At 39.3% G+C, this 27665-nt stretch overlaps 1 protein-coding gene across 2 annotated transcripts; it reads right to left on the minus strand.

The window, feature by feature from the left end:
* Positions 1–301: 301 nt before the first annotated feature.
* Positions 302–25393, minus strand: TOLLIP (toll interacting protein). 2 transcript variants are annotated; one of them, XM_058025619.1, is made up of 7 exons: positions 25259–25393; positions 18408–18557; positions 16259–16441; positions 15042–15194; positions 13040–13130; positions 9324–9344; positions 302–3763 (listed from the first exon to the last, which is right to left on the minus strand). In XM_058025619.1, the coding sequence occupies exons 1-7, from the start codon at positions 25289–25291 to the stop codon at positions 3549–3551; spliced, it is 846 nt and encodes a 281-aa protein (XP_057881602.1). In that variant the 5' UTR covers positions 25292–25393; the 3' UTR covers positions 302–3548. The 2 variants fall into 2 exon arrangements, with proteins under 2 accessions (XP_057881602.1, XP_057881603.1); XM_058025620.1 differs by lacking the exon at positions 9324–9344.
* Positions 25394–27665: the final 2272 nt, after the last annotated feature.

Here is a 27665-nt window from a genome sequence, read left to right on the forward strand (position 1 = left end):
ATGCTGTCTTTCAAACAATGCAGCATCACTACTGCCGCCTTCTGTCCTCAATATGCAACACCGGCATATTTCCTTGAGAAAGCAGCCCCTAGAAGAGTCAGAAAGAGGCACCTACCTGTAGAAGAATTCTCAAAGTACTTTTAAGCATTTACTGTTACTGTTCCCTCCAGATGGTCACATTAAGAAGCAGTGTAGTTTGCCAACCAATGTTCAACACTGAATAGAAGACAGTAACCAATACTTGAATTTTAGATCAGTAAAGACCCACACTCTGGGGCTCTCCAACAGAGACATAATACACTTTCATTCAGATGGTACATTTATTAAATTAGAATGAAAAAGTTAATGTACTTTAGAGTGCAAGAAACATATTCGGACACTGGAACTCAATACAGAGAAACAATGTCTTCAGAATAATTACAGCAACACAACATCCTCTGTAGGGTATTACATATCAACCAAACAGGCAATAACACTTGTAAGGGGGGAATAAACCCATTCAGTACCATCAGCAGATGCAAAGAGCAGTAGAGAAGTTGCAAGGATCTAGCTAGACAAAAAATGTTCCTACCTTTAGCAAGCTGAGGCTCTTGGCAGGACTCAAACTATCCTGAGAGCACTCACTTTTAGCAGATGCCTGTCGTACACAGCTGGCTTTAGCTCCAAGCTGCTGGAAGCTGCTGAGCAGAGGAGCAGCATCAAACACAGTATTACCCCATTAGCATTTTCTCAAAAGCTACAATCATGACTGACAATTTGTTTGTTTTAAATAGAAAACCAGACTTTCAGTTCCAATACCTTAATTTCACAGACCCTAAAATAAGTAAACACCTCCTGCCTTTTTTCATCTCTCTCCAATTCAAACCTAACAATAAACAGTTTAACTGGAAGGATATGTAAGCTGAAAAGCTCAGTAGGCTGATCACTTTGTTCTTTTTAATAAGAGAAAGTAGCACAAATTGATGTAAGAGTTTAATCTCTAATGCTTAATTAAATAAAGATAAAAAGATGCACAGAACAATATTTAAGTATAGTCTAAGATAATGAAACCCATCTACTGGCCATACTGCTCCTACACATCCTATTTTCAACTCATATTTGTACCCTGTTTTGCATAACACTTGCCTAGGAAAAAAAATACACACTAAAAATATATCTAAGAACAGGAGTCTCCCTCAGAGGGCCAGAGTCAGTTTATGAATAAACCTGGCTAGCTTAACTTTTGCACTTACCCCTCCTGGCAGTTAGGACTAAAAGATGGTTTTGTTCTGCGCTTGAAATGGATAGGATGCAGTACAATTTACCAGCCATTAATTTGAACCATGACCACTTGCTTTTATGAAAAGCTGTATTATGAATCCCACCGTTTTAATATAAAAATTTAAATATGTACATTTTCCCTGAATTGTGCTGTCCCTAGCAGTTCATGCTATCTATGTAAAAGTTAAGAGCACAGGACTCTTCCTGGAGGTATCTAAGCATTAAATCCCTACCAACATTCATCCTTTTGGGTCATGATGTCACAAAACACTCTGCTTTTATAAAGACCAAATGCCTCTACACCTAATCAATCACAAAATTTACCATGATTGCAGGGAAGGGGCAAGACTAGTTTCTTGAAGAATACCCATTTAACTTCAGAAAACAAAACGTGGCAATTCTACAACTACAGCACACAAAACTATAGCCTTGAATTTCATTATTCAAAATCCAACTGGAGGATGTTCAAAGACACTTATGCTTTCAATGGGAAATTTAAGATGTTAAGGGATTCATAACAAAACTTAAAACTGTACATTATGAAAAGACAGCTTTAAAAGGTCAGAAACTGGGATGATTTTTGGTGCTGTATTTTAAAAGTTTCACTATTACTTTTAATGATTAAAAAAAATAAATATTCGTGCTCTACTGCCAGTGCTACCTAAAGGCTACTTGAATGCAGGGGTATAAAATCAGCTTTCCATCAGATAATAAAGAAAATATTTTAAGCATAGGACATAAAATAAAGTGTGGGGAAGAAGAGAATATGGGTCGTCATTTCGTGTTCCAACCTGGCTTTAATGTTCTCATGAATCATTCAAGAGCCTAGATTTCAAGTGTACATTCATTTCAACTCTTGAAAATATAAAGGTCTATGGCTATTGTAGAAAATACTTGAAATCAAACATTAAAGAGACAAAACAGCAACATTGCACATCACTGGAAAAATAAATTGGTGCAGACTATTTAAAGTGCATTACTTTACAAAAACAGACACCACAGAAATTCATCCGACAGGTGTAACTGGTGCATAACTGTATGATTCTGCAGCTCCAAAATCAACTCTTACTTGAAAAAATTACACTAACAATAAATACAAACACCTCCTCTGAGGATGAGACTGTAACTCAGATATGCTAAATTGTCTCTCACATAGAATTTTATTTCCATCTGCATCAAATAATAATAAACTGACTACAGCAGCTGTAGTCTAACAAGTCGCTGAGCAATTCATAATGCCATTCTAAGACCCTGAAGCTACTTTTCGTGTTTATTTCTTATTACAGGAAAAATACAATCATTTTCCCACGAATGTAAAGCAATAACTTTGCTGAAACATAGGTATAGAGAAAGAAGCTTTATAACCAGATCATAGATATCTGCTTTTTTCAATGTAAGACAACATCTTAAATAATTCTTTACAGCTTCAATCACTTTCCAGGTATAAGTATCTTTACTTCTGCACTTAACTTTTGAAATAGCCACGGGAATGCAGAAGTAATAGAGTGCAATTAACTGTAGGAGTACATTAGGGCTTAGTTCTATTCTCTGCTACAGCAATACATACTGTATGAGTTAAAAGTTACCTCCTAAGATTTTACAAATACATAACAATACTATGTGGGAGGACAAAGCCCCAAATGCACACCAGATAATATATTGCTTTGGTGCCCAATGACTAGATTGAATAGTAGATGCCTATTACTAATGCCAACAGTACAACCTAAGAAATTTAGCTTATTAAATTAAAAATCTTCCATCTAAAAGGCGTGAATATATCACAGTAATAACTAAACGCCACAGGATAAGAAAGGGTCTCTCCTTTAATTTCTGGCAAAAATAAGCTGCTTGCAGAAACCTAAATACTTTTAACAAATCAGTTGTATTTAAACAGCAAACCTTCCATGGAAAGTTTTTTTCCCCCAATCTAACAAACACTAGTAAATCTTGTACTGCATAGAGTTACTTTGTAAGAGCAAGTTTATGAAAAGGGGGAGAGAAAGAAACAAAGCAGCATTATTCCCAATGCCATCAGAATATAGCCACGCAGGGCACAGCTGATAGTAAAGATGCTTCACTGCTCTATGGTAGGACATAAGCTAAACAGAGTATGTACAGACTGAGAAAGAAAGAGAAGATCCAACTGTCCAAGGAGAAAAGGGGTACAATCTGTCACACAAGATGCACTAACAGAAAGCTGTTGGGAAATTCTTCCTCTAGCTAAATCCCTGGCTTGGCAAGTAAAAATAAGTGGCATCGAGGACAGGGACTATACAGGAAGTGGGCATCTATGATTCTTCAGCCATCTGAAGTAAGGAGTTGATAGCTGCATCCTTGTTCCCCCTCTGAGCTTCTAGCACTGAGCGGATTACTTCCCTGTCCATGTTGGGAAACATATCCTGGATAGATTTCAGGTCCTCTTCATTACACAGGTGCTGAGGGTTGACTGCAGGAGGTGGTATTGCCACTGGGACCATGCCTGGATTACAGACTGCAGGCATCCCTACAGGTTAAAAACAGAAGAAAGAAAGCCACAAAACACACATGAGTAGGGGGAAAAAAATTAACAAACCCACAACAAAAAAAATCCCTGTGATTTTGAAGACAAAAGCAGCTCATGACTTGTCCCAACCCACCAACTTCAGCATTTATTTATTTTAACATGCACTCCAGAGGAGGAAGAAGATTGCAGAGATTATACCTACACTGCTGCAATTCGAAAATATTCTTCTGGAACAGATTTTCACCCCAAGGTTATATTCCAGAAGTTATAAACTACAGTATGACAACAGGCACTGTTCAAAATTAGGTACAATGTGCATTAAACATTCACTAACCAAACACTAAGCTCATCACAGAAAGGTGTGGTTGGTTTTCCCCACCTCATATTTTAGTTCCCAGTATATTTATGTTGTGATGAAAAATTGGTTTTACATTAGCAATATACATGGCTGATATTCCAAGAGACAATGAATGCAATTTCCAGCATATTCAAAGAAAAGCAAAGTACTTTGGTCCACTAGAAAACCAGACCACACAAATAAGCAAATTTTAGCAGATGTTTTTCCTGGCTAAAGTTCCATCCAGCCTTCAAAGTCACAACATGGCAAAAGAGCAACACCTCTAGGGGCACACACTGCTTTGTTCATCTCTCTTCCAAAGCATAAAATTCACCTGACCTGTCATTTTTCGCTAACTTCTTGTACATCCATGTAAAACAAAGTTTACAGAGTTTTAGAAAAAGAGTATTCCTATTCCTGTTAAAAGAAATTGCTAGACAAAATCCCTTTTTCATCACATAAGAACTTCTATCACTAAGCACAGAACCATTGGTGAAAACACTACCTTTTGTTTTGTATAAAACTGAAAACAGATAATAGTACATATCTATATTTTTTTTTGTTATCACTTCTGAAAATTGTGTATTTCACTTCTTCTCTATGTAGTTTCAGATCCTTGATTATCTTAGTCCCACTCCTTTATGGGTTAGCTTCTGCAGTTCTCCTGTAGAATTTCTAAGGTAGGGCAAGGAAAAGTACCTGCAGCTACAAAGAACCAAGATCTAGTATCACTTCTCTATTTGCTTTCAAGCATTTTATGCACTGTTTCAAAGACTATTCACCTGATATTTTTATAAAATAGTGTACAGTAATCCAAAGACCTTCCTGTACAGTAATGATCAAATTGAGAAACTGTCACCAAATAAGTATTAGTTAAGATTATCCCCTGCACCCCAGATTTAACCCCAGATTTAATAAATAATTTTATTTCCCTTTTATTACAATGAGATCCTTCTGCAACCTGTGGCAGTCAGAGAGGCTTAGAAAACTGCTAAGCGTTTTTGTTTCGACAAATTGTCTTACTTTTTAAAGAAATCTGATTCACCTCACCAAAGGAGGTGCACAGATTCAACTCCTTTCATTAGATGAATAATCACCTATATTTATTTGTTCATCAGCTTTTTAAAGTAGATATTAAACCACAAGATTACCTTTATTGTATCAGAATATCAGATGATGGAAAGAATGCTTAGGAAATAGCATTTTACAAATGCAACTGAGAAGGTGATATACACAGACCATACTGTTCTTTCTGATGTACTCAAATACCTATGAATTTTAACATACAGGCTTTTCCTACACAACCATGTCACGTCCTCCTAAAGTTGACATAGTTACATGTTTGCTTTAGAGCAGTTCATTCTAGTCTTCCTGGGTTTTAATCATTCTATACAACAGAGAATATGGCTACTTCAAAAATGTTTTTAATTGAAACTTCATTTTGCTATCCTCCAGTCTTCAGAAAGCAAAACTTCCTGAGACTGTTATGGTCTCACATTCCAACTAGGTTTTCATGAACTACCATACATACTTTTATCTTTATTATTATTTAATTACATGCATGATTCTAGCTTTTCTGCTTCTTTAAAAGAAATTATTTCTGCTTCTTTTACATATTTGATCTTCAAAAGCCTCACACAACCTCATAACCAGTTTAGATTTAACATATAATTTAACACTTTCACATCTGCATACATGGGAGATCTACCAATTTTTGTCAGAAACATACTTTACTGCTTTACTTCACACTTCTTAATATTCTCTGACTGTTGGCTTTGGGTTTTTTTAATTTGGCACACAATTTCTTTGAACAATTAACTTCTTTTACACAGTTTTTAGTTCATCTGTTTGCCTTCTACATTAATTACCTTCTACCTTAATTACTTCTCTGTAAGTTAAACAAACTATGAACTATTTGTATCATCATCACTATACATCTTCAAAATAAGATCTCTTTGAGAACTAGCTTTCATTTATTACCCAGGAGTACATCAGAAGCTGCTTCTCTTCTACTGAATTCCGACTAACTGCTCAAAAATTGTACCAACAAAGCACATGTATAACCAAGATAATTTTCAAGAGTGCCTCTTTGCAGCCTCATCTCTCAACATAATGACTGAAATACATATGTGATTGAAAATATTGAATTACATTACACTACTTTTACTCAGACCTAACATTTAAAAAAAGAGCAAAGAGCAGTTTCAATACTTACCTCATCTCTTCAAGATTTTCTTCAGTCTAACTATTTAGTCAGAAATGTCTATACTCACTTTAACGTGTAAAAATGTTTTAGCATCCCACTGACTTGTTTCTTCTGTCAGCACAAAAATGCTATATTATGACTCACATTCAAGGTTGGATGAGCTAAATATCAACTCTGGCTGACCAGGTACTCTAAATGAATATAGTTTCACTGCAAGCACTGCACCCAGGATTTCACCTGATATACTCTTTTCTATTTCTTTCCTCAAACTGGACTCCTGTTCTATTTGAAGGGATTCATTACTGATTTGTAAACACCACCCTATTTATCTATGTTCTCCAATTTTGATTTTAAAATTCCCCTTTTAATCATCTTAAGTTTTATTAGAAGAAAAAAAAAAATAGTAACGTAGAAGCTTTAAGTCTAACACACAGGCTGTATTTATTCAAAAAGGTTCATACTGAGTCAGTGTCATAAATTTGTTACCTGCACACTGGAACCGTATTTCTGCCCAACCATCTGCATCACACCTCTACCATAGGTATCAGATACCATAGGTATCTGTCCCCTTTCCTGCATCACCCTAAACCTGGCTCCACAGCTTTTCATGCCCTTTGGACCATGGTCCCAGGAATTCTGTCTGGCACTATGAGTTTGAACACACAGCCTATTAGACACCCTGGAGGCAAACCACTGTGCAGTCCTCACCAGCACCGCAAATACACTTCCCCCAATTACCCAGCAGCATTTTGTAGAGCCTCTTCTAGAGCTTCAACTCATTCCTCACACTGCCTACAAACAATGTGGACATTTAAAAGGGGCGTAAGATGTGTGGCCTCAAAAAATAAAGTCACAAAGCACCTGAAAGAATTGAGCAATAGAAGTTATGTTTTACTTCTAACATAAACTTCCCAAGATTTTTTACTAAATCATCAACACCCTAATATTATCCAACAATCAGCCTGAACAGTGTATGAACTATCAATACACTTTAAAGCATTAATCCAAATCAAATCTGAGGCTCTTTTCTCAAGTACATAGCATCCTACAGCTTACCAGTACTGTTTCAGTATCTTATCAGTGCCAAAATAAAATCAAGACTAGAACAGAGTTTTCCTTACTGCTTTCATCAAAAAATAGGTAATTAGCAAGTCAGACATCTGGACAGGCAGTACTCGAAAAGCATTTCAAATATAAATAATAAATTTAAGACACAAGAAATTTCTCGTCCATATTGGTTCTCACCAAGGATTTTTAAAACCTATTTTCTCAGCACTTATAATTTTAGCTTATGCTGTCTACAACTAGACTGCATATAAATGGAGTTAGTATCACAGATTTTTAATAAATACCTCCATGATAAATGCTTGCTTTTCATGAAACTCAATATTCAAACTATACAACACCAATTTGAGAGTACTTTGGGTTTTTCCGCACTCAGGCTAAAAGCATCCATAATTTCTGATTTACAAAATAGAAAGTAAGACTTAAACAGAAAATTAAAGAACTATGCACTGAAATTTAGCAAACAGACACATATAAGCTGTCATTAGAGAAAGTTATAATAAGCTTCCAAATTATCAATGTTCAGTAAAAAGCTGCTTTAAGCTAAAAAACTTCATATCACTGACAGGTGAAAACTGGAACTAAATAACGTAAGAATCCACTGTCAGTGGAATTGTGAACTCCTGTGTTACTCTCAGATATTAGGTACATGTTATAAATCAGAAAAATGGAGCATTGTTTTCCAATTCAGTGAAATGGCAATGGCAAACATGCTTGCATAAGCAGTGGCATTCCAATACATGAAACAATAGCAAGTAAGTTGCTACAAGCAGCAATGAAAGCATCAAAGCAGAATTAACAGGGTAAACTTTTTCCAACTGCATACAAGGCATTACACACTTGTAATTTTATTTTCTTTTTCAGTAAAGTGCCCTATGTTTAATTTCTTAACTCATTATCATCCTGTCCCATCCACAGACTCTTTCAGAGTAAACTCAGGAACCTTCCCAGCATGCATTCTTTCATTTAAATTAAGAAATTGGGAACTCTTTTCTAAAAAAACAAAATAAGTCTTAATGATATTTGCTCCAGGAAAAATCTCACTACTATGCATACCATCTCATTTTTTAAAATATTGCTTCTATGGAAACTACTAGAAAAATTAAGTTTATGAAACAACAGAAAAATGCTAAAATTTCACTGTTCTGAATAAAGCAAATGTGTTGTGACAACCACAACAATTTTATATACAGCATCTTTCTGAAATTCAGGGCATCAAGAAATGATATCATATTTTACAAGAAGTAATTCTAAAATTTTCTGAATGTATTTGATTAAAGACCAATGCTTTTATCAGAGATAGTAGTGTCACAGCAACTTTCCACAATTCAAAATCAAAAGCGTCACAGTAAAGGAAGTCTAAAATGAAGGAAAATTGATTTCCTGTAATATGATTTGCCTTTAGAATTCTAGTCAGATACTTAACTTTACATGGATTTAAAACAGAAGTGCATGAAAAATATGCACTGAGATTAATTAACGAAATTAAGACTAAGGCAATTAGCAGGTTGTCTTCTCAGTGTTATTGCACAACTCAGTTTTTTGCTTTCAAGTTTACCAAAAGTCATGACGTTATCTGCTTCTCCACTAATGCTGCAGTAGCCAAACAACTGCAAGAATTGTTTCTCTACTAGAAAACCAACACTATCACATAATATAGCTCACTGACACACAGCAGCTTCAGAAGAATATCACAGCATCACATTATATCCATCAACATTGTCATCAGCAATCTGTTTAGCCATTACAGCTCAAAGCTGAGCAAATGCCTTTCCAACAGGTTAGAGGCTTTAATAATTTGCAGAAGATGGATTAAATTGTTCTACTGTAACAAGCAAGTGGCAATACCTTGTTGTACAGTGTGCTGTAACAAATAAAGCTGTTTAGATGAGCTCATGCAAAGACTCTTGTGTCAATGAGGATGGGAGTGAGAAAAGAGCTTGGAAACTTACCCAGAGCAAAGTACTCAAGCCCTGAAGACAGGTGAAAATGAAGGGACAAGGGGAAAGGAATAAGACATGGGAAAGAAATATTAATCTATTTTTAAAGGATATTAATTATTTACCTTCCAAAGGTGAAAGTAGGATAAAATGAGGCAGTTGGGTAAAACCTAAGCTACCTAACACTAAAAAACTAAATGCTGCTAGGATACAGTCTCTCAGCTAATTTGCTTCAGGGCCCTGAACAAATTTCCTAAATGTGCTGTTTATGCAGAAGTAACAATCAGGGGAAATGCTACTGAAATAAGTAAGCCACCAGGCGTTTGCAGCAAGGATTTTACAGACTACAAAGGACAACATACATCCATGGTTCTCTGAACAGATACCAGTAACATCACAAGCTAACCCATGATCGTCCATAAGGATACCTAAAGGAACAATGTACATATACACACAACCTTGCCTCAATAAAAAGTGATATTCTTGACTCTGACAGGACTCAAAACCACACAGGTTTTTAACATATTTTTAACATGGGAGTTTATAAAATAAGTAAAGGCAAGTTTCCTATTTATCCCACAAATATTTAGCTAATAAAAAATACAGCTTGCTTATTGAACTAACATTTTTAGCTCACTGTCTCTGGTACTCTTCACTACAAGAAGATACTGCAAGCACCAGTGTATCAAAATCATCTACAGTTTAAATTAAGTAATCTTTAGAAAAAGAAATAGGAAGAGGTGGTAGATAAACTCAACTTCTATAACAACATAGTTCACAAGTTCAAATTTTTGCATACCCAATGCATAAACACATCACCTATGGCAGCTATAGCTTCTAAGCAACAGCTTGTGCTGTCGTCAGAAGTTTTCAATTTAAAAAATTTTGCAATTACCACGGTGCAAGAATATACTACGGCCACTTCCTGTTCTTAAGACAGCTCCATCTACCACCAGATGTGAGGAAATGAGCATTACTTGTGGTCATCTGCTTACCACAGTGACTACCTCCTTGTTTCTACTGTTTACCTCAGCTTGTATGACAGAGTGTGAGAGTAATTAGTAGCTTCAACATTAATTAGAAGGCTAGTTAATTAGAAAGTTAGTTTTGAACAGAAGTTTCTGTTACAGAAAAACAGCTTGGCCTTTGTGACACACCTAAATTTGATTAATCATCTCTCTTTAAAGCACAGTTATTTTGGACAGTTAACAAGGAACTGTTATAACTGTCTGGATAAGCATTTTAGTCCACCCACTCCATTTCCATCATAGATATGGCGTTGATTCTGACAGTCTTCTACAGTAGAATCCTCTTCATTTCAAATATAATAAACTATTCAATGATGCTCTTCCACTCTTCAGAAGGAAAAACAGAACAAGTTTACTGACTGCATTAATTTAGCTGCTCAGGTAAAAAACCTGAACTACAAATATTTCAAGCAGGAGCACATCGACGTCCATTTCCCTTCCTGAAGCAGTCTCAAAAGGAAGACAGCAAACACTGTACAGTGTTACAAAGGAAATGTGCAAACAGAGTGGGCCCAGAAGACACACACAGTTCAGTTGTGCAAGGAAGGCCAGCATCTTCCATGCACCTTTCTGAAAGAGTTTATGGAATTCAATTGGAGCATCTAGTTCAATATACAGAAAGTATTTCAAAAAACTTCAAGAAGTCTTCTAAGATGCACTAATGTTTCCTTTTATAATTCGAAATTACTTTTATTAAGCCATTAAATGTATGAAACAGCAAAAGTATTCTGCAGCCAAGTCACTTTCCTAAACATCCATCTAATTATTATGAGTGGGTCATTGATTAGTGAGTAAGTCAAAGCTTTGGAACTCACAGCGCTTTGGGAAATTTTGATGATGTCCACAGAAATTCTAGAACAGCAAACACAAAGCACAGTAAAGAGAGTAAAAAATATCAAATGTAGGTAAGAGGTGGCTTGTAAAAAGTCTGGCATTTATGAAGCCAAGGAAGTACACTCAAGCTTTCCCAGAACAAAAGAAGAGTTCAAATCCAGGGGTGAAACTTTGCAATGCTTTAAAAATACAAGTCACAGATGCAGGAAAAATTTTGAACACAGAACAGTATTATAGCAGAACTAGAACAAAAATGCTGGATCTTGGTAGAAGGGCAATGCTCTACATAGAGACCCCAAATTCTTAGCTGCTAAAAGGTAAGACTTACTATCATTTGCAAATTATTAGTTATTTCTTCACTTGCCCAAATAGAAAATATTCTCAAGATAAATAATTTACAGAACATCATGATTTGAACATCCAGTACTTGAATAGGAAGTCTGAAGGTCTTCTGTAAGTTTTATCTGTTCAGTTCTATGTCTAATTTCAATTATACGGGAAACTATTCTCTGCTTCATGTCTTCTGTTTATACTCTGGCATGGAAATTTTGTAATATGAATATTCTCATTTTGATCTATTCAAGAAATTTGTTAGCACTTTCTATCAGATCTTTAAACAAGATGACTGTGTTTGAAGTTCACTACAGAAGGTCTGGTTTACCACAACAGAATCACACTTTGGAAAGTGCACTCCAGTTCAAAGCACTTCACTGGCAAGACTTAAAATCTGACAGTTAAGCTGCAGAGATAAAAAAAGACCTAAAATGAACCAAACTGCAAGTTTTCATTAGGGAATAAAGCATGCAGCCCAACTTTTCCCTATTTTGTTCTAACTTAACTCTGTAAAAATGAAACAGGAGGTACGATTCCTAGCTTACATACCTAGTCTTCTGTTGATGAGGTTTGTTTTTACAGTGAATGGAATTTTAAATTCAATCATCTCCTAGTCATTTTAAATTCAATCATCTCCTAGTCTTAAAGAAGAAAAATACAATACATGTACCTGTTGTGTCATCCCTTAGCACTTTAATTATGTCCCACTATCATAAGTTAAAGTTAAATATATGTGAATTTATCTCTTACTTTCCCTGAAAAGTACACATACTACTGAATAGATAGTCATAGAATAAACTGGGAGTTTTAAGAGCCGTAAGTGAGCAGGACAAATTCAAGCTTATTTACACACTTTAAGCTTTTCATCTTTTACAGAAAAATTACAAAACAGAAGTTAACACATCTTTTTCTACAAGTCCAAAACTCTCTTTGAATCAACCAAAAGGACTGACAAAACCTGCTGTAGTTATGTAAACACATAAAAAAGAGCTATCTCAGAGCTCCTTAACATTTCTCAATCACTGAGCTGTGAATACTCTACATGCTGTATAGAGAGTTCCCTTACAACAAAGCATCTTCAAGGACCACAGAAAAATTAATCCCATTGTGGGCTACAGAAGCTGCAGCTCTGATGGCACAATTCATTTGAGGGACTTTTTGAAGTGCCTCCATCTTCAGACATGGCTTGCCACCATTTAAGTAAGCAAAACTTGCAGTGCAGCCTGCTAGACAGCTATTCAGAGACCTGATAGAAGTATAAAAGAAATACTCAAAAAGAGAAGCCTTCTCAACTTGACAGACATTTAACCCATTTAATCAAACTCATGCAGCTCTATTAAACAGGGTACAAGACTGAAGGCAGACCTGTACTTAATTTGTTCCCTCTCATAAATATATATAATGGGAAAAGTGGTTAAGGGAAAATCCTTTATAGCTTCTTTTACATTCTGAAAAAACAGGAGTAATTTGGTATTTATTTCTGCAACACCCTTCATCTGGAAGGTTCATAGTCATCAAGTAGAGAAAACATACCTGCTATAGGCACATATCCAACTCCTTGCTGATATACAGTGGGCATTAGGACCACTGGCTGGGGCTGCATCATCATGGCAGCTGGCAAAGACTTGACAGAAAAGGCACAGATTAGAACAACTCAGGAAAGGGCCAAAAAAGCCAGCAATTAAAAGTGTTTGCAAATAAGTCATCACATTGAAAATCCATGTTCAACAGTACAATAAGACTATGCTGAGTGCTAATCTGTATTAAGCAAATCTCTGGCAAACTAACTGAACTACCATCTTTCAAATGACAATTTATTTGCCCATGAATCAATAAACACACATCATATCAAACCTGCCTTTCAAAAGTGATGAAATGTTGTTATCAAAATGCATTATTTTAAAATACAGGTTTAATCAGCTTTCATGCCTTAGTCTTATGAAATGAATATACAACATATTCATCATAAATATTAGACAAAATCTGATTATCTGATTTTTATTTTTTGTTTTTAAAAGCAGTACACTGCTCCTTGAAGCAAATTTTGATTGTAAATAAATTATTTTTGAGGTAAACCAGTGCATTAAACAAAATATCAAATTAACTCCATTCCCTTTTACTACCACAATAACTTCAGTTATATTTCAGTTCAGTTTGATCCTTGAGAATATTGACTATTATGAACAGTACATTCACAGGGAGACAGTTTTTAGGGTTAATTATTAACTCTTTTCTCCCTGGAGTAATGAAACAACTGTTCAGATCTGGGGCAGAATGTGAATTGCAAGCAGCAGGGAATATCTGTTCCCAGCTGTGCACTGAACAGCAGCGTGGAACTTCTGATGACATACAAGTACAGTAGGAAGCATTCAGGGCTGCACGTGCTACACATTATCCAGCAGGTACTTGAAACAGAGGTGACAGGTGAGAACACTCCAGGAGCTGCAAACAAACCAGTGGAGGTCTGCAGTTCATGACCAGTAGCACCAAATGAACAAGAAAGGAAGTGAAAAACAATGTCATCTCAAAGAGCATTCAAACTACCCAAGAAACACCTAAGACGGAGAAGAGTTTCCATTTTTCTGCTTTTAAACTGACATGAATTTTTAAAGATTTAGGGGGGAAATTTATTGTTAGATTCCACAAAGTTTTAAAAAAAATATTATTATTAAGTTAAAAATGACAATGGACCATTTAGCTGAGGATTTCTTTTTTATGCATATAGTAGCACAGTTCTAAGCAAACTTTCCTGTCTGACCATCTGGGAGCCACTCTGGCACCCACTCCAGTCTGTACCTGCTGAGACCAAGGCCTCTTTGCAGTGGGTGCCTCCAGTGACCTCAGGGGAGCCCCTCTTGGCTCCCTGCACACCCCACACTCACAGTCAGACAGGGTTTCCTTATCAGCTCAGCCCTGGGTTTCCCACAGCAGTGTCTCAGATGTCTGGATCCTTAAAGCAATTCCATCATGGTGCAGTGACACAGAAACAGCTCGAGCTGGTGCCTCCAGGGACGGACCCCCAACAAAGGAAGCCCTGGGTTTTACACCCTCACAGTCTGTGCACCCAGCCAGTCTGGGGTCTTCCTGCTGACTCGCCAGCTCCTGCTGTGCCCCAGTGTCCAGTCCCCTGGCCAGTGCCACAGGTCCCTGTGCCCTTTGTGGTGCAAAGGGGTCAGCACCATGTCATGGTCCCTTTCCTGAGGCTCCCACCATGTCCCTCAGCCAGGGCACAACCTGCAGCTCTCACTGCAGCTGCACATCCAGCTACCTGCTCTCAGTGTACTCCTCAACAACATGAATAAGCTGAATTTTGGTAATTGCAAAACAAGATAAATACCCATTTGCCACCTTACCACGAAGTATTTTTTGTCTTTACAAATATTTTTGACTGCTATTCCCAGAGTTAGGTATAATTATTTTAAATGCCAACACACACAAACACCCAGTATGGTACAACAGATCTACTTCAGTCTAAAATATCTCCCTCCCACTACTTAAGAAGCTTCTCTCCCTTCCCACCCCAAACTCGGCTTACCGTGTATGACATAACCAGATTAATCATTCCTTCCTTGTCATCACCTTGCCTTCCACTCAAGCTATACCATTCATCTTCCACATTTCCTTGTTTCAGAGACTCAGGAATTGTAATGTGTGTCCAAGCAATGCGGTCATCCATTGAAAAGGCTCTCTGAAATATAATTTGAAAAATATTACCAAATTAATTGTCCTGAAAGAAACCCCAAACTTAAAATTATCCTCGACTAACACTTCAGTTTTTTGCTATTAACTTTGTTCATTTTATTCCCTTTAAAACTACTGAAGTGTCAATAAATATTTTGGCCATCTCCTTTCCAACAAGGATGAAGGAAACTTTAAGTGGGATTATAGATTGATTGCAGACATTTAATAGCAAGAAACTGAAAACCTGAAGCAGAACTCTGGAAATACAGCATCCTAATATCATCATAGGCTGTGTGAATCTCCTAACATCACATCAGAGGCCACTACATGAACATAAACATCTTCTGTTTACTATGATAGCCTGTGAACTCCAGCAGATAGAAGTACTGAACTGCCTCCCTGTTGCAGCAATGAAACACACTTGAACCAATCAGCTAAGCCCTCAAAGCAGCACCCAAAATCCTCACTTGTGTAATGATCACATGGCTGCTGCACTGTCATGCTTTACTACATACAGTGAGAGAGGCAGCAAAAAAACAGGCAAACCATGACTTAAGCCTTAGCTGTAGCCTCTTAGTTTCTCCTAATAAATTCTAGTGACTACACACAGTCTGTAATTGACAGTTTTATTCTCAGCAATTCCAAGATTGGGAAAACTACTAAGCTCTTCGTAGGACAGAACAGCACCGAAGAATTTTCAAGTAAAACAGCATTGTACAACAGCTATTTTTAATAGGGACAGTGAAGGACACAAAGCTGCAGGGCATTTTGATAGCCAAAAGTAGCTTAAATAGCACTCAGACATCTTTTGCTTCTCCTCCCTTGCAGGCAAGCCTGCTACTGCCACTTTATCAACTACCAAAGAAAAGTAACAGTTCTGACATTCTTGGGGAAGAGCAAAGACTTGTGAATTGCTGCTTCTGGAATTCTGAAAATATTTTTATTATCTTCCAAAGAACATGGCTAAGGAACTGTCCGTGCCAACGCATTCCTTTTTTTGCAAGGTTTTAACCAAACCTCAGTCCAAACCAGAGATGGGGAGAGGTAGAAAAAATATATAGCAGTTCTGACCTCATCAAATATCTCTAGATAAAAGGAGTCCACGCCCGGGGGAACAGTGCACTGAATAACTTTGTTCCAGCGGGGGTTCTTGGCTCCATTATGCGCTGTTGGAGTTTCATACACGGCGTATCCCAGCCGTATTCGGCAATACGGATCCATGCGCGTCATTCCGTAATTCTTTGCCAGTTTGGCCTGAAAAGAAGAGAAACACGGGAAGTGTATAATACTGACATTAACTTGAGAAGTTAATTACTATTAGTTCACAGTAAGAACCAAATGCTGAAGAAAGGACTAGATTAAATTCTGTGACAGAGAGAAAAGAGTTTAAAAGATAAAGAAAAACAGCATTCAGATTAAAACATAAACCAGTAACACCAGTAAATGTCTGGGAGACCTTGAAAAGGGAACATCTTTTTAGCCTGTTTATTGCAGAAAATACAAATTTCACTGTAGCTAAAATAAATCACTTCATACCAAACTACAAAATACATGATTACAAGGACATTGTAACAAGTTCAATTTTTCCCTGGGTATCTCATCTCCACCATAAAATCACAAGTGTAATGCTGTAGGTAGCCTGTCCTCTTTCACTTCAGTTCTTTTAAAGGATGAATTACAGAAATCCAGTACCTTCAAGAATATCACACAATCCAAAAGCACAACTTGCAAAAGCAGTTCAATTGAGGTAAACTAGTCATAGTAGATCATAGGTTTCAAAGTGATTACACACTTATCTCAGCATGTGAATTTAATAGTAGTTAATTCAGTGGACAACTTAAGGCCTAACATCACTATAAAAACAGATGCTGTATAGAATCAGAACAGATCCAACATTCTTTTGCTGTAACATCAGAAGACTAGAACAAAACAAGTTGATGACAGTCCTGAACACAACACTGAGTACTGCAGCACAGCTGTGCTCAAGGAGAAGTTGGGCTTTTTGCATGTGCTGCTTCTCTGACCTATACTAAGCAGCCCATGGTTCCTTTTATAGTAAGACAAGTGACAAAACATGGTGCCCCAGGGCATCTCTCACCTAGAAGATGTTTACAGAACTCACAACAGTTGAGGCTGTGCACTGTAACATTTATCACAAAGGCTGCACTTCAGGCTTGGAAAGCCCTTTTCTCCTTCAGGGAACATGCTGGTTCATCAATTCATACATTAGAGCTGGCAAGAAAGGTCTCAAACTGTTTATTGTAAATGTGGACTTAAAAGAAGAAAGCTGGCATCCAAATGAAGCACCATCTATATTCTCGATTTGTGGGATTGACAGATTATCAAACCTTCCTACCAAAAAAAGGTGATAATCAACTGTGCTTAGACAAACTCACCACCACACCTAAATATCTACAAGGAAAAAAAAAAGCAGTAAATTACCCCCCCAGAAACTTTTTCTGATCTTCCATCAGTTTATTAGTAACAGAATTAAGGCATGCTGTTTGATATACTTTATCAACACATTTAAATACAGTACACTTCAACCAGATGTTCATCTTCTACAGATTAACTATATCACAGCAAGTATCATATCCAGAATACGACATGTCTCAATTTGCAGCCAAGATTCCATTGCATTCCTGCATAAATTCCTAGACAAATAGAGAAGAGTATTTCTTGTCTGTTGTACTGCCATCCAGAAGGACCTTGACAGGCCAAGAGAAGTGTGCAGACAGAAATCTCAAAGTTCAACAAAGGAAAAACAATATATGTGACAATAAGACTTTGGACCAACTAGCTGAAGAACAGTTTTGAGGAGAAGGATGTGGAACAACACATAAGGGAACTGCAATTCCCTATAATATCCTCAAAATTACTAATGTCTTCCAATATTAAGTGCAGGAACTACAGGAAGCCTCTGAATAGAAGTTTTCAGAGAAACCTGTTCACTGCAAAAATCCTCATGAGTTCATTTGATTATGTGCTATAATAGCAAGGTTTACAGGAAATTGCTGCATCAGGCAGCAATGAAACATGAAACTGGACAAAATGCTGATGTACAGAAAAATGAAGCTACAAAACCCTTAAGAATTACTACCCATTTACATGTAACTTAGTAACTCAAATTCCAACACAAAATGTTTTGTATCCACCAATTTTAAAAATTGCATTAATTATTTAAAATTACTTAATTGCACAAAGATGACATAATTTTTACCTGTACTACAGTAATACTGAGTCTTCCTACTGTACCCATTGCTCCTCCATACTGCAGCTGCTGAGCTGCCTGGGCATCCAGCTGGATTTGCTGTTGCTGCTGGGTTGGGGTAATGCGAAGAAAGTCTTGAGGTAGCTCACCAACAAATACCTTAAAAAAGAAAGAGAGGAAAAAAAATAAGACTTTAAACTTTTATAATAGGAAAGAGATGAAGAGATGAATATAAGTCAAAGTGTAACAAATTAAGGAGAATTTAGTCTTGTTTTGACAGCATGAACAAAGAACTAATTAAATGACAAAACTGCCAACTCATGTAGCAAATGTTCTTTTCAGAAACAGTAATTTCCAAAATAAGCCTCTGGAAAAAAAGTACGACAGAGAGCCAAAGCTGCTCTGCAACTAAACATTTAAGCAGTCCATACAAAAGTCAGAACCACCAAGTTTTACAACATATTCATATACGATATCTGATGGCATCCAGTTCTTTCAATTATTCATCACCCACGTTGTGTCCAATTGCTCCTGTTCCAAGACACAGCACAGTGCTTTCATCTGAAAGGTCACTTCCACAGTCACCTTCAAGACAGACTGTAAAACAGGATTTCCTATGGACCAAATCCTGCAACACAATAAAGATCTCCTAACACTCTTCCAGTGTTAAACACAGCCACCCTGCAACTAACCTTGGTGACAAAATTCCACCACATTCAAAAGAACAATGTGGGAATTAAAAATCTAGTCTATCATGAAAATGAGCCAGGGACAAAAAGTAGTAGTAAGGAACTTTTGTTACATGAGTCAATATGAATCAGCAGTCCCTGTGGATTTTCTGTTAGCTTTACAGTATAAAGGGAAAGTTTCTACCCCTCACTTATCAATTCAACAACTCAGGTTGTTTCTAGGTTTTAAACGCTCCGTGAACATTATAAATTCAAATACATGTAGAGAGATTTTCATTTTAAAATAAAAAATAGCTATAATAAAATTTTAAAAGGGAAAAAGTGTCATAGAAAATTTATAATTAAGCTGTATTCATTTCTGCTGTCTACAGAGTGGATGACATATTTAATACAGAACTGTCTAGCTGATGAAGACAAAAGACAACACAATTCTCATGTTGCAATCCCAAACAGGATTACTCAATCATGTATCTGGCAGATGCGTGCCTACAGAACATAATTTAAGAAGCGAACAGGCCTTGAGGACACAGCTTTTCAAGATCACACAGCATTTGCATGTCAACATTGCATCTTGGAGACAGAAATTGCAGCTCTTGCCAAATCACATGTATGACTATTTTGTAAGATTATCTGAGAGCCTCAGGATCCTGGCAGCAGTAGGTGACACATGCCAGAAAGGAAGTTTATCTGAAAAGTTCAGGAGGAAGCACTGAATGCCTGCTGCTGGGCTATTGGGAAGTAGAATAAAAAGGGAACCAGTTTGCTTACAAGCGTCTTTAAATTTTCTTATTAAAAACCTGAGCAGCTGAAGTTTTAAGTAGTAGAAAGAAAAAATGGGCTGGAAGTTAATAACAAAAGAAACTTTATCTAAGTTTGGCTGGCAATGAGACATAGTGTTGTAACAGCTTTGTCACTGGAATACCTATCACAATAAAATAAAACATAATCTATTTAGGCAAGATCTGAAATGGCCCCAGAATTAGCAAGGAAATGAGATTTACAATACAGCAGGTCCCCCTCCAGCCCTGGTCCTTAGGAAGTGTCCAATCTGGTACTGTCAGCACCTCTAGGAATAGACATCATAAACATTCCCAAAGTCAGAAGTGACGGCTGCATCTCTGAAATCCCATTTCCATATTATGCAAGCTCCCTCTGTCAAATTCCCAGAAAACAGGATAGCCTCTTTTGTCACCATCTTCACCTGGATATTGGAAAGCTGAGGTCATTCACAACAGAAATCTAATAATAGCTTTCACTTTTGAAATTTTATTTCATAAAATTTAACCAATATCTGTTCTAGAATAAAATAAACAAACAAGTCCAAAGGGGAAAAAGTCCATGAAGGAGACCAAAGTTTCTTACAGCAGCTAAGCTGATTCTCTCACACAAAGCCACACTCTTATCCTAGAACTGCAGAGCTGACATACATAGAAACTAAAACCATCTACTGTTAACTAAGTTAGCAAAAGATCAGAGCGGTAAACCCCTCCAAAAGGGAAGAGTGGCAAAGAGGATATGCACACACTCATATATTCAGTACTGACTAAGATTTGGTTCATAGATGCTTACTGAAGGAAATACATTACTCAATATGTTCTTATACTAATTATCAGCTGATGCCATATTGATGGAGACAAATCAGTATCATGCAATCATTTATCTGTAAAGAAAACAGGCCAATTTATATCTTCCTCAAAGCATTTAAAAGCAGGCACATAATTGCCACTTCTCAACTTTAATTAAAAATACAAAGTTACGTAACTAGAATCCAACCACAGTTTTTATTTCAAAAGCAAGGAAAACATATATGACAAGTTTGTGCCACTGATCCTACTCCACAACTACTTTGAAACAAAAGGACTTCCCTCTAATGGCACTTCAGAAAGAATGTGAAATTCAAGTGTGTTCTGTCACTAGCTGCAGAACAAAAAATTAATTCCATTTAGCAACAGGACAGGGATGGGTCTACAATTCAGAACACAAATTAAAAATAAGCCTGCCTTATACTTTCTAATAAACTTTACTGACAGCATTGCATGTTAAAAGTATGGATTATCTAGAAATAGAATAACTGCCCCTCCCATCTGCTACAATCACTTAAGAGATAGCTTTGTGGATCTTCACAGTAGAATGCTGCAGGTATAAAAACTGCATCTCAACTTTTTCAAACTGAACATGGCGTGATATTCTACAGCTATTTGACGTAACTGAGGATGGGGCTGTCTCAGTCTCACCTTCCTACTTCTTATGCAACATGAAATGGTGCCAGAGAGCTGCAAATTGGGTCAGTGTAAAAGCCTGACCAGAGGAAACAAGGGCTGGAGGTAAAGGCAATGGGAGCTAAGCTGTCAGAACCTTCAACTCACTGATTGTGCAAGTACTGGTTGGCACCTGTGTAAGGGAGGGAAAGGGACACAGAGCCAAACACAGTCACAAAAGCCCCGTGTTACAGAAACATTTCCCCAGACACAATACACTCAGGGAACCATAATTAAGGTTTCCACACTAGCAATTACCAAGGAAGTCTAACATGAAACTTCTTCAAAATATCAAAGAGTTTTAAACACCTACTATTCAAAAATTTCTGACCATTCTCCTTTAAATGGCTTTACTGTTTTTAAGAAAGAAAAAGCTAATGACAGAATTTTCAACTATTATTCTATGCTTTGCACACTGAATAAAAAATTGGTACAAGATAGGAAGCATCCAGATGTCCTGAAAGAGCTGATATTTGTTCAAGGCTGCTCTTTAACATCTTTGAAAGGCCATGGAGATTAGAGAAACTCCCCTGGATCAGGAGAAAGACAAATCTCATACCCAGCATTCCACAGGGCAAGAAGGATGACCTGAGGAAGCACAAGCAGGTCAGCTTCACCTCAGTCACTCACAAATTCACGAAGCAAGTGCTTCTGGAAGACATTCCTTGACATATGAAGGCGAAAAAGCCAAACATGGATTAGGAAAAGCCTTGGTAAAGGCTGGCTATAGAAGAATAAAAAGCTGACAAGTCATCTGCCTTCTCAAAAACAAGAATAACTGACTAAGGAAAAGAGCAGAAGGTATCAAAGCAGGATCATTACAATCCGATTGGGTGAACTACTGGATGGATGAAAAGCTGACTGAAGCATTGAGCTCAGAATCTGAAGTTCAGTAGTTAATGACACGGGAGGTTGGTTAAAAGTGAAGCAGTTCAGAGGTCTGTACAGAAACTAACTTATGCGTCTAATATTTTTCCTCAGCAACAAAACATGAAAAGGCATCCTTATCAGTTTTGAGGATGACACTAAATTTTGGGAGAAATGACTGGTATACTTGAGGACAGGACCAACCAGAGAGATGGAAGAATTCACTGGCAGGAATTGCATGTAATTCAACAAGGGCAAAGACCTGGACTTTGACCAGAAAAATCTGTGGCACTGGTACAGACTGGAGAACAACTGTCAGGACTGCCTGCACCTCTACAGAGGTGGAGAGCAAGCAAAACATGGATGAGCAGAGGACACTTGCAGCAATGAATTCTACAAGAAAACTGCAGTGGATCAACAAGAACCCAACCAGTGAGCTGAAGAAAGGAAACAATTGCTGGACCACACCTCGAACACTGTGACGGTTTGGGGCCCAGCAGAACATGAAAAACAATGAACTTCAGGGACACCAGCAAAGATGTACCAAGAAGGCCCATGAAAAGGGCTGGAGCACTTGTGAGGCCAGGTTGAGGACTTGTTTAGAATAGAAGAAAGTTAGAATGCACCTTGTAGCAGCTTTCGGGTATCTGCAAAGAGGTCATTGAGAAAACAGACCTAGGTTGTCTTCTGAGATGCAACACAAAGAGAAAGGAGATCTCAGTCATTAAACTGAAATGAGGCAGATTTCACATGAAAAAAGGAGGGGGTAAAAAATACCTGCAAAGTATGGCAGGAAGTTTGGTATACAAGCATGAGTTAAAAATAAAAGACAGAATGAGTGCCCATATGACATCTGTGTCTATGCCTGGAGAAGTGAAGGTGCCACCAGGGAGACCACAGAGCACCTTCCAGTCCCTGAAGGAGCCTACAAGAAAGCTGGAAAGGGACTTTTGACAAGGGCTTGTAAAAGTTTTGAAGAGTCTCAAGAAAAAAACTCACCAGAGTCACTAGTCGTCAGAATAGTGACCATTAGGGAAATTAGGAGCAGAAGTCTGTGCAGTCCCAGGTTGGTACTTAATCTAATTTGGAAGGACCTCATGTATTTGCCAGAATGGTGGATAATCATGGAGAATAACCATGAAAAGTAATTCTGGATATGACTGGCTAGATAAGGAATCACAAATATAAAGTTTTGGTGGCTCAGTCTTAATCTAAAGCCTGGTCAAACTGCTTATTAATACTCCTACTTGTAAAAGGTATCACTTAGCAGTCCTTACATATTCAGCTAGAGTTTAGATTTAAAAAACTGTTTTGTTCGTACAAGATTACAAAAGTGAAAATATGCTAATTCCACAACATCCTGAAAAGGGTCAGAGATATCTATATTCTAGCAGAGTATTTGAAGTAACAGACAGGATGAATTCTGTTTCATCTAAAAAAACTAAACAGCAATAAGAAATTCTAATTACACACCAAGCAAGCAGCATCACAAACTAGAGAGTGCAGGCATAAGACTGGCAACAGCCCACTTTAGTTTCTTACCCATATGAAATAACCTTGAATATTTTCCTGCTTGTTCAAATAGAAAGACTGAACTGCTCTCTCCAGCAGTAAAGAAAAAAGTGGTTCCCAATCCTTTAGCACCATTTAGTGGCTATTCATTTGTAATGCAGTTGCATATATAGAAACTAGTAGAAGTTTATCATCTTCCTCTCTGAAAAGAATTAAGAAAGGCTGGAATGTACCATATCAACACCCCCAGCTGTGAATGCCTGGTCAATATTGCATAATTTATTCATTCATTTGAAAACATTCAAATCTCTAAAGTGGGTAAGGAAGAAAAACATGTACAACGTCAGCAACACATTAAAAAAACCCCCAAAACTTGAAGCACAGAAAGCCAAAGCTGCATGAGATAAATTATTATATGCCTTTTGTCAGCCTTCAGTCAAGTTTAGGATTCCCAAGATTCCCAAGAGATTATACAGGAGTACCTGGGAAATTCTAGAACAAGACATGTAGAAGAGTAAGATTCAAGAAAGACCCGGCAGTTATGATAAATAAAACAAATAAGGCACTCTAAAGAATGAAATTGACAACCATATCATATTACTGTCATAAGAGAAGTGCCAGCAATGCAGTTTTTCAAGATTAGCAGTAATTCACCTCACTGTTCTTTCTATAAGACTGCATTAATTTTCTTTTTTAATGTAGCTGTTCCTACATAATAAAATACAGCACTGTAAAGTTACTGCTTTTTAAAAACTCCTCATTTCACCATAAGCACTATCATGCTGTCAATGACTACCAGATCCTTTCAGACAGGAGGAACAGACAGGAATAGCACATCTGTCGACAGCTGATGTTGTAACACCTCATATGTAGAGCATCCTGGTGTGAGGTATGATTATCCCTGGGCAAAACCAGACAGTAACATATTCCCAATAAACTGTCAGCAGCACCTCCCAGAAGGCTGGTGCATTGGTTTTACGAGGGCTCAGCTCTCATCCAACACGCCCGCCTACATCCTCCGCGGGATGCGCCGTTCCAGCGTTCAGGCGGCAGCTCCAGGGACAGCGGCCCGACCGTGCCCCGCCGAGCCGCGAGCACAGCGAGCTGCGCTCCGCTTCCAAGGGAAAGCCCTTCAGCTCCGGTTCAGTGTGAGCATTTCCCTCCTTGGAAAGGCCTTTGGACAAAGAACGGCCAGGAGAGCCGCATCAAGGACTCCGCGCAGCTTAGGAGGGACTTCCCCTCCCCTTTCCCAAAGCCTCTTCGCAGGCGGGGAACCGGGAGACAAGGCAGACTTCCCTCCCCCGCATCCCAGCAGCCCGGAGAAGACAAGAGGGCTTTTCCTCTCCCCTCTCCGGCGCGGACGGAGCTGGGGCAGGGTGAGAGTCACGGAGCCTCCCTCGCACAGCGGCGCTGGCAGAGGCCGGCCGGGCCCATCGGGGTCTCCAAGCCGGGCCTCGCCCGCCCGGCGCGGCGAGCGGTGGCAGGAGACAGCCCTGAGCGGGCCCCGCGGCGGCGCCGCGCCCGCAGCACTCACCGGGCCCCGCTGGGTGGTGACGGTGGTCGCCATGGCGCCTCGCCGGGGCCGCGGCCGAGACCCTTCCTCCTCCTCCTCCTCCCGCCCCGCCAGGCCGCCGATGCCGCTCGCAGCCCCGAGCCCGATCCCGCCGCCCGTCACTCAGCGCCAGCCTCGCGTCACCTGACGCGCCCGGCTCCGCCTCCGGGGCAGCGCAGCGGCGCCCTCTTGCGCACGCGCCTCCGCACGCACCGGGAGGGGCGGGGAGCCGTCCTGCGCATGCGCTGTCCCGCGCTGCGGCCGCCGCAGCGGAGCGCGGCGCTGCGGGCGCGCTGCGGCCGGTAGGGGGCGCCGCGGCGCTGCGGCGGAGGCGGGGCGGGCGCGGCGCTTCAGGCCGCCATCTTGTGCCAGAGGCGTCGCTCCCGCACGCCCGGGGCGCCCCGCGGGCAGTGCGGGACCGCGGGGCGCTCTCCGGCCTCCTCTGCCTGCCTTGGGGGCCGTGTGGGACAGGGAACGAATCACTGCCTGGCCTGGCCCCAGCGGCTTCCCAGAGCTTGCTGATCGACCGCAGCCCTTTCCGGGAGAACAAAAGCAGCTTTAATATTCATCCAAGTGCTGCTTCGGGAGATAAAATCTGATTATTTCAAAGCCAATTTAAATACATAACTGTTTCCCGTTGTTAGGGCTGTTTCCTGTTGTCAGGATCTGCTGTACAATTTTAGCCCTTAATTAAAATTCTAGCGCGGATTTTGGCATCTGGAAATAGAACAGTGCAATTAGGAACGCTCCAAATATAGCACCAGCTTTTCCTTTTTCTTTTTTTTTTTCCCTCCACTCTCCACTAACATTTTCTTGCAGTGGGAACAGCCTCATTTTTTTATTTCATAGAAGCATAGAATGTTGTGGGGTTGAAATGAGCCTTAAAGATCATCCGGTTCCACCCCTCCTGGCATAGCAGGGACTCCCACTAGACCAGGTTGCTCAGAGCTCCATCCAGCCTGGCCTTGAACACTGCCAGCGATGGGATATCCACAGCTCTGGGCAACCTGTTCCAATGCCTCACCATGCCTATGGTAAAGAATTTCTTAATGATGTCTAGGGTAAATTTCTACTCTTCCAATTTGTACCCATTACTCCTTGTCCTGTCACTACAGCTCCTTACAAGGAGTCCCTCTCCAGCTTCCCTGTGGGCCCTCTTCAGAGACCAGAATGTTGCTGTTAGGTCTCCTCAAATTTTCTTCCCAGGCTCAACAGCCTCCATGGGCAGGTGCTTCAGTCCCCTTATAATTTCATGACCCTTCTTTTGACTTGCTCCAACAGTTCCATGTCCTCCTTATGCTGGGAGCACCAGAAGTGTGTGCAGTACTCCAGGTGGGGTCTCACAAGAGTGAAGTAAAGGGTGAGAATCAATTCCTCACCCTCCTGGTTACACTCCTTTTGATGTGGCCCAGGACACAGTTGGCTTTGCACACACTGCTGGCTCATGGTCAGTTTGTCTTCAACCATCACCCCAAGTCTTCCTCTGTGGGTACAAAGTCTTGACATTTTGTGACATTACAGTCTTGACATCATAAGGGCAGGATGGAAGGAAAAGAGTGTTAACAAGCTTCATTGGTATTCTTACACCTATAACCACACAAGCTATGAAATTAGTTTTTGGTGAGTCATGAGCAGTTACAGTTTTACTCACCATGGATTTCATTCCAAGACCTCCTCTAGTTGCAATAATTTCAAAGAGATCGGACAGAAGACATTATTGCCTCTATGAAATTTGTATCAACAGAAAAAAATAGCAACATTAACTCAGAAATTCTTGAGATTTGTTTTCCCCATACAGAGGTGCACAGTGACTAAAGCGAGCATTGTCCCTTCCTGACGGTGCTGCCACTTTCTAACTTCATTTTTTATTTTCCTGTTTTATTGTTGTTCTCAGAAAACCCGCATAGAATCTAATAACTTACCTTTATTCACCATTTTAAGCATTTTTTGAAGGACTTGTTGTTAAACAAGCTTCCCCCGGTCCTTGAAGGGGTGCCTGCCGGTGGCCGGGACGCGGCGCGGCAGTGGCGGCACCGCCACCTGGCGCTCGTCTCCGGAACGACAGGCGGCCTCCGACCGGGGCCCGCGGGGCGCCTTCCCCGGCCACCGCCGCCGACGGGCGGGCAAACACCGGCGGCGGCGCGGCTGGTGTCGGCGTAGTCGTTAAAGCGGGAATGTAAGCCCTGGGAAAGGTGAGAGAACAAAAGTCATAAAACCCTCCTATTCGCAACATATGGGCATCGTTAAGAAAAGGTTGAAAGGTAATCAAAGAAGCTGTAATGACAATAAATTGCGTTTATCTTGTAATAAACATTTAGACATCAGTTTCTCCTGTATCATGTTTTCATTCTCATTTCTAGTCTCTTCTCTGTTGTTCCCAGTTCTTCAT

Source organism: Melospiza georgiana, chromosome 6 (genome assembly GCF_028018845.1).
Source record: "Melospiza georgiana isolate bMelGeo1 chromosome 6, bMelGeo1.pri, whole genome shotgun sequence".
Taxonomy (NCBI): domain Eukaryota; kingdom Metazoa; phylum Chordata; class Aves; order Passeriformes; family Passerellidae; genus Melospiza; species Melospiza georgiana.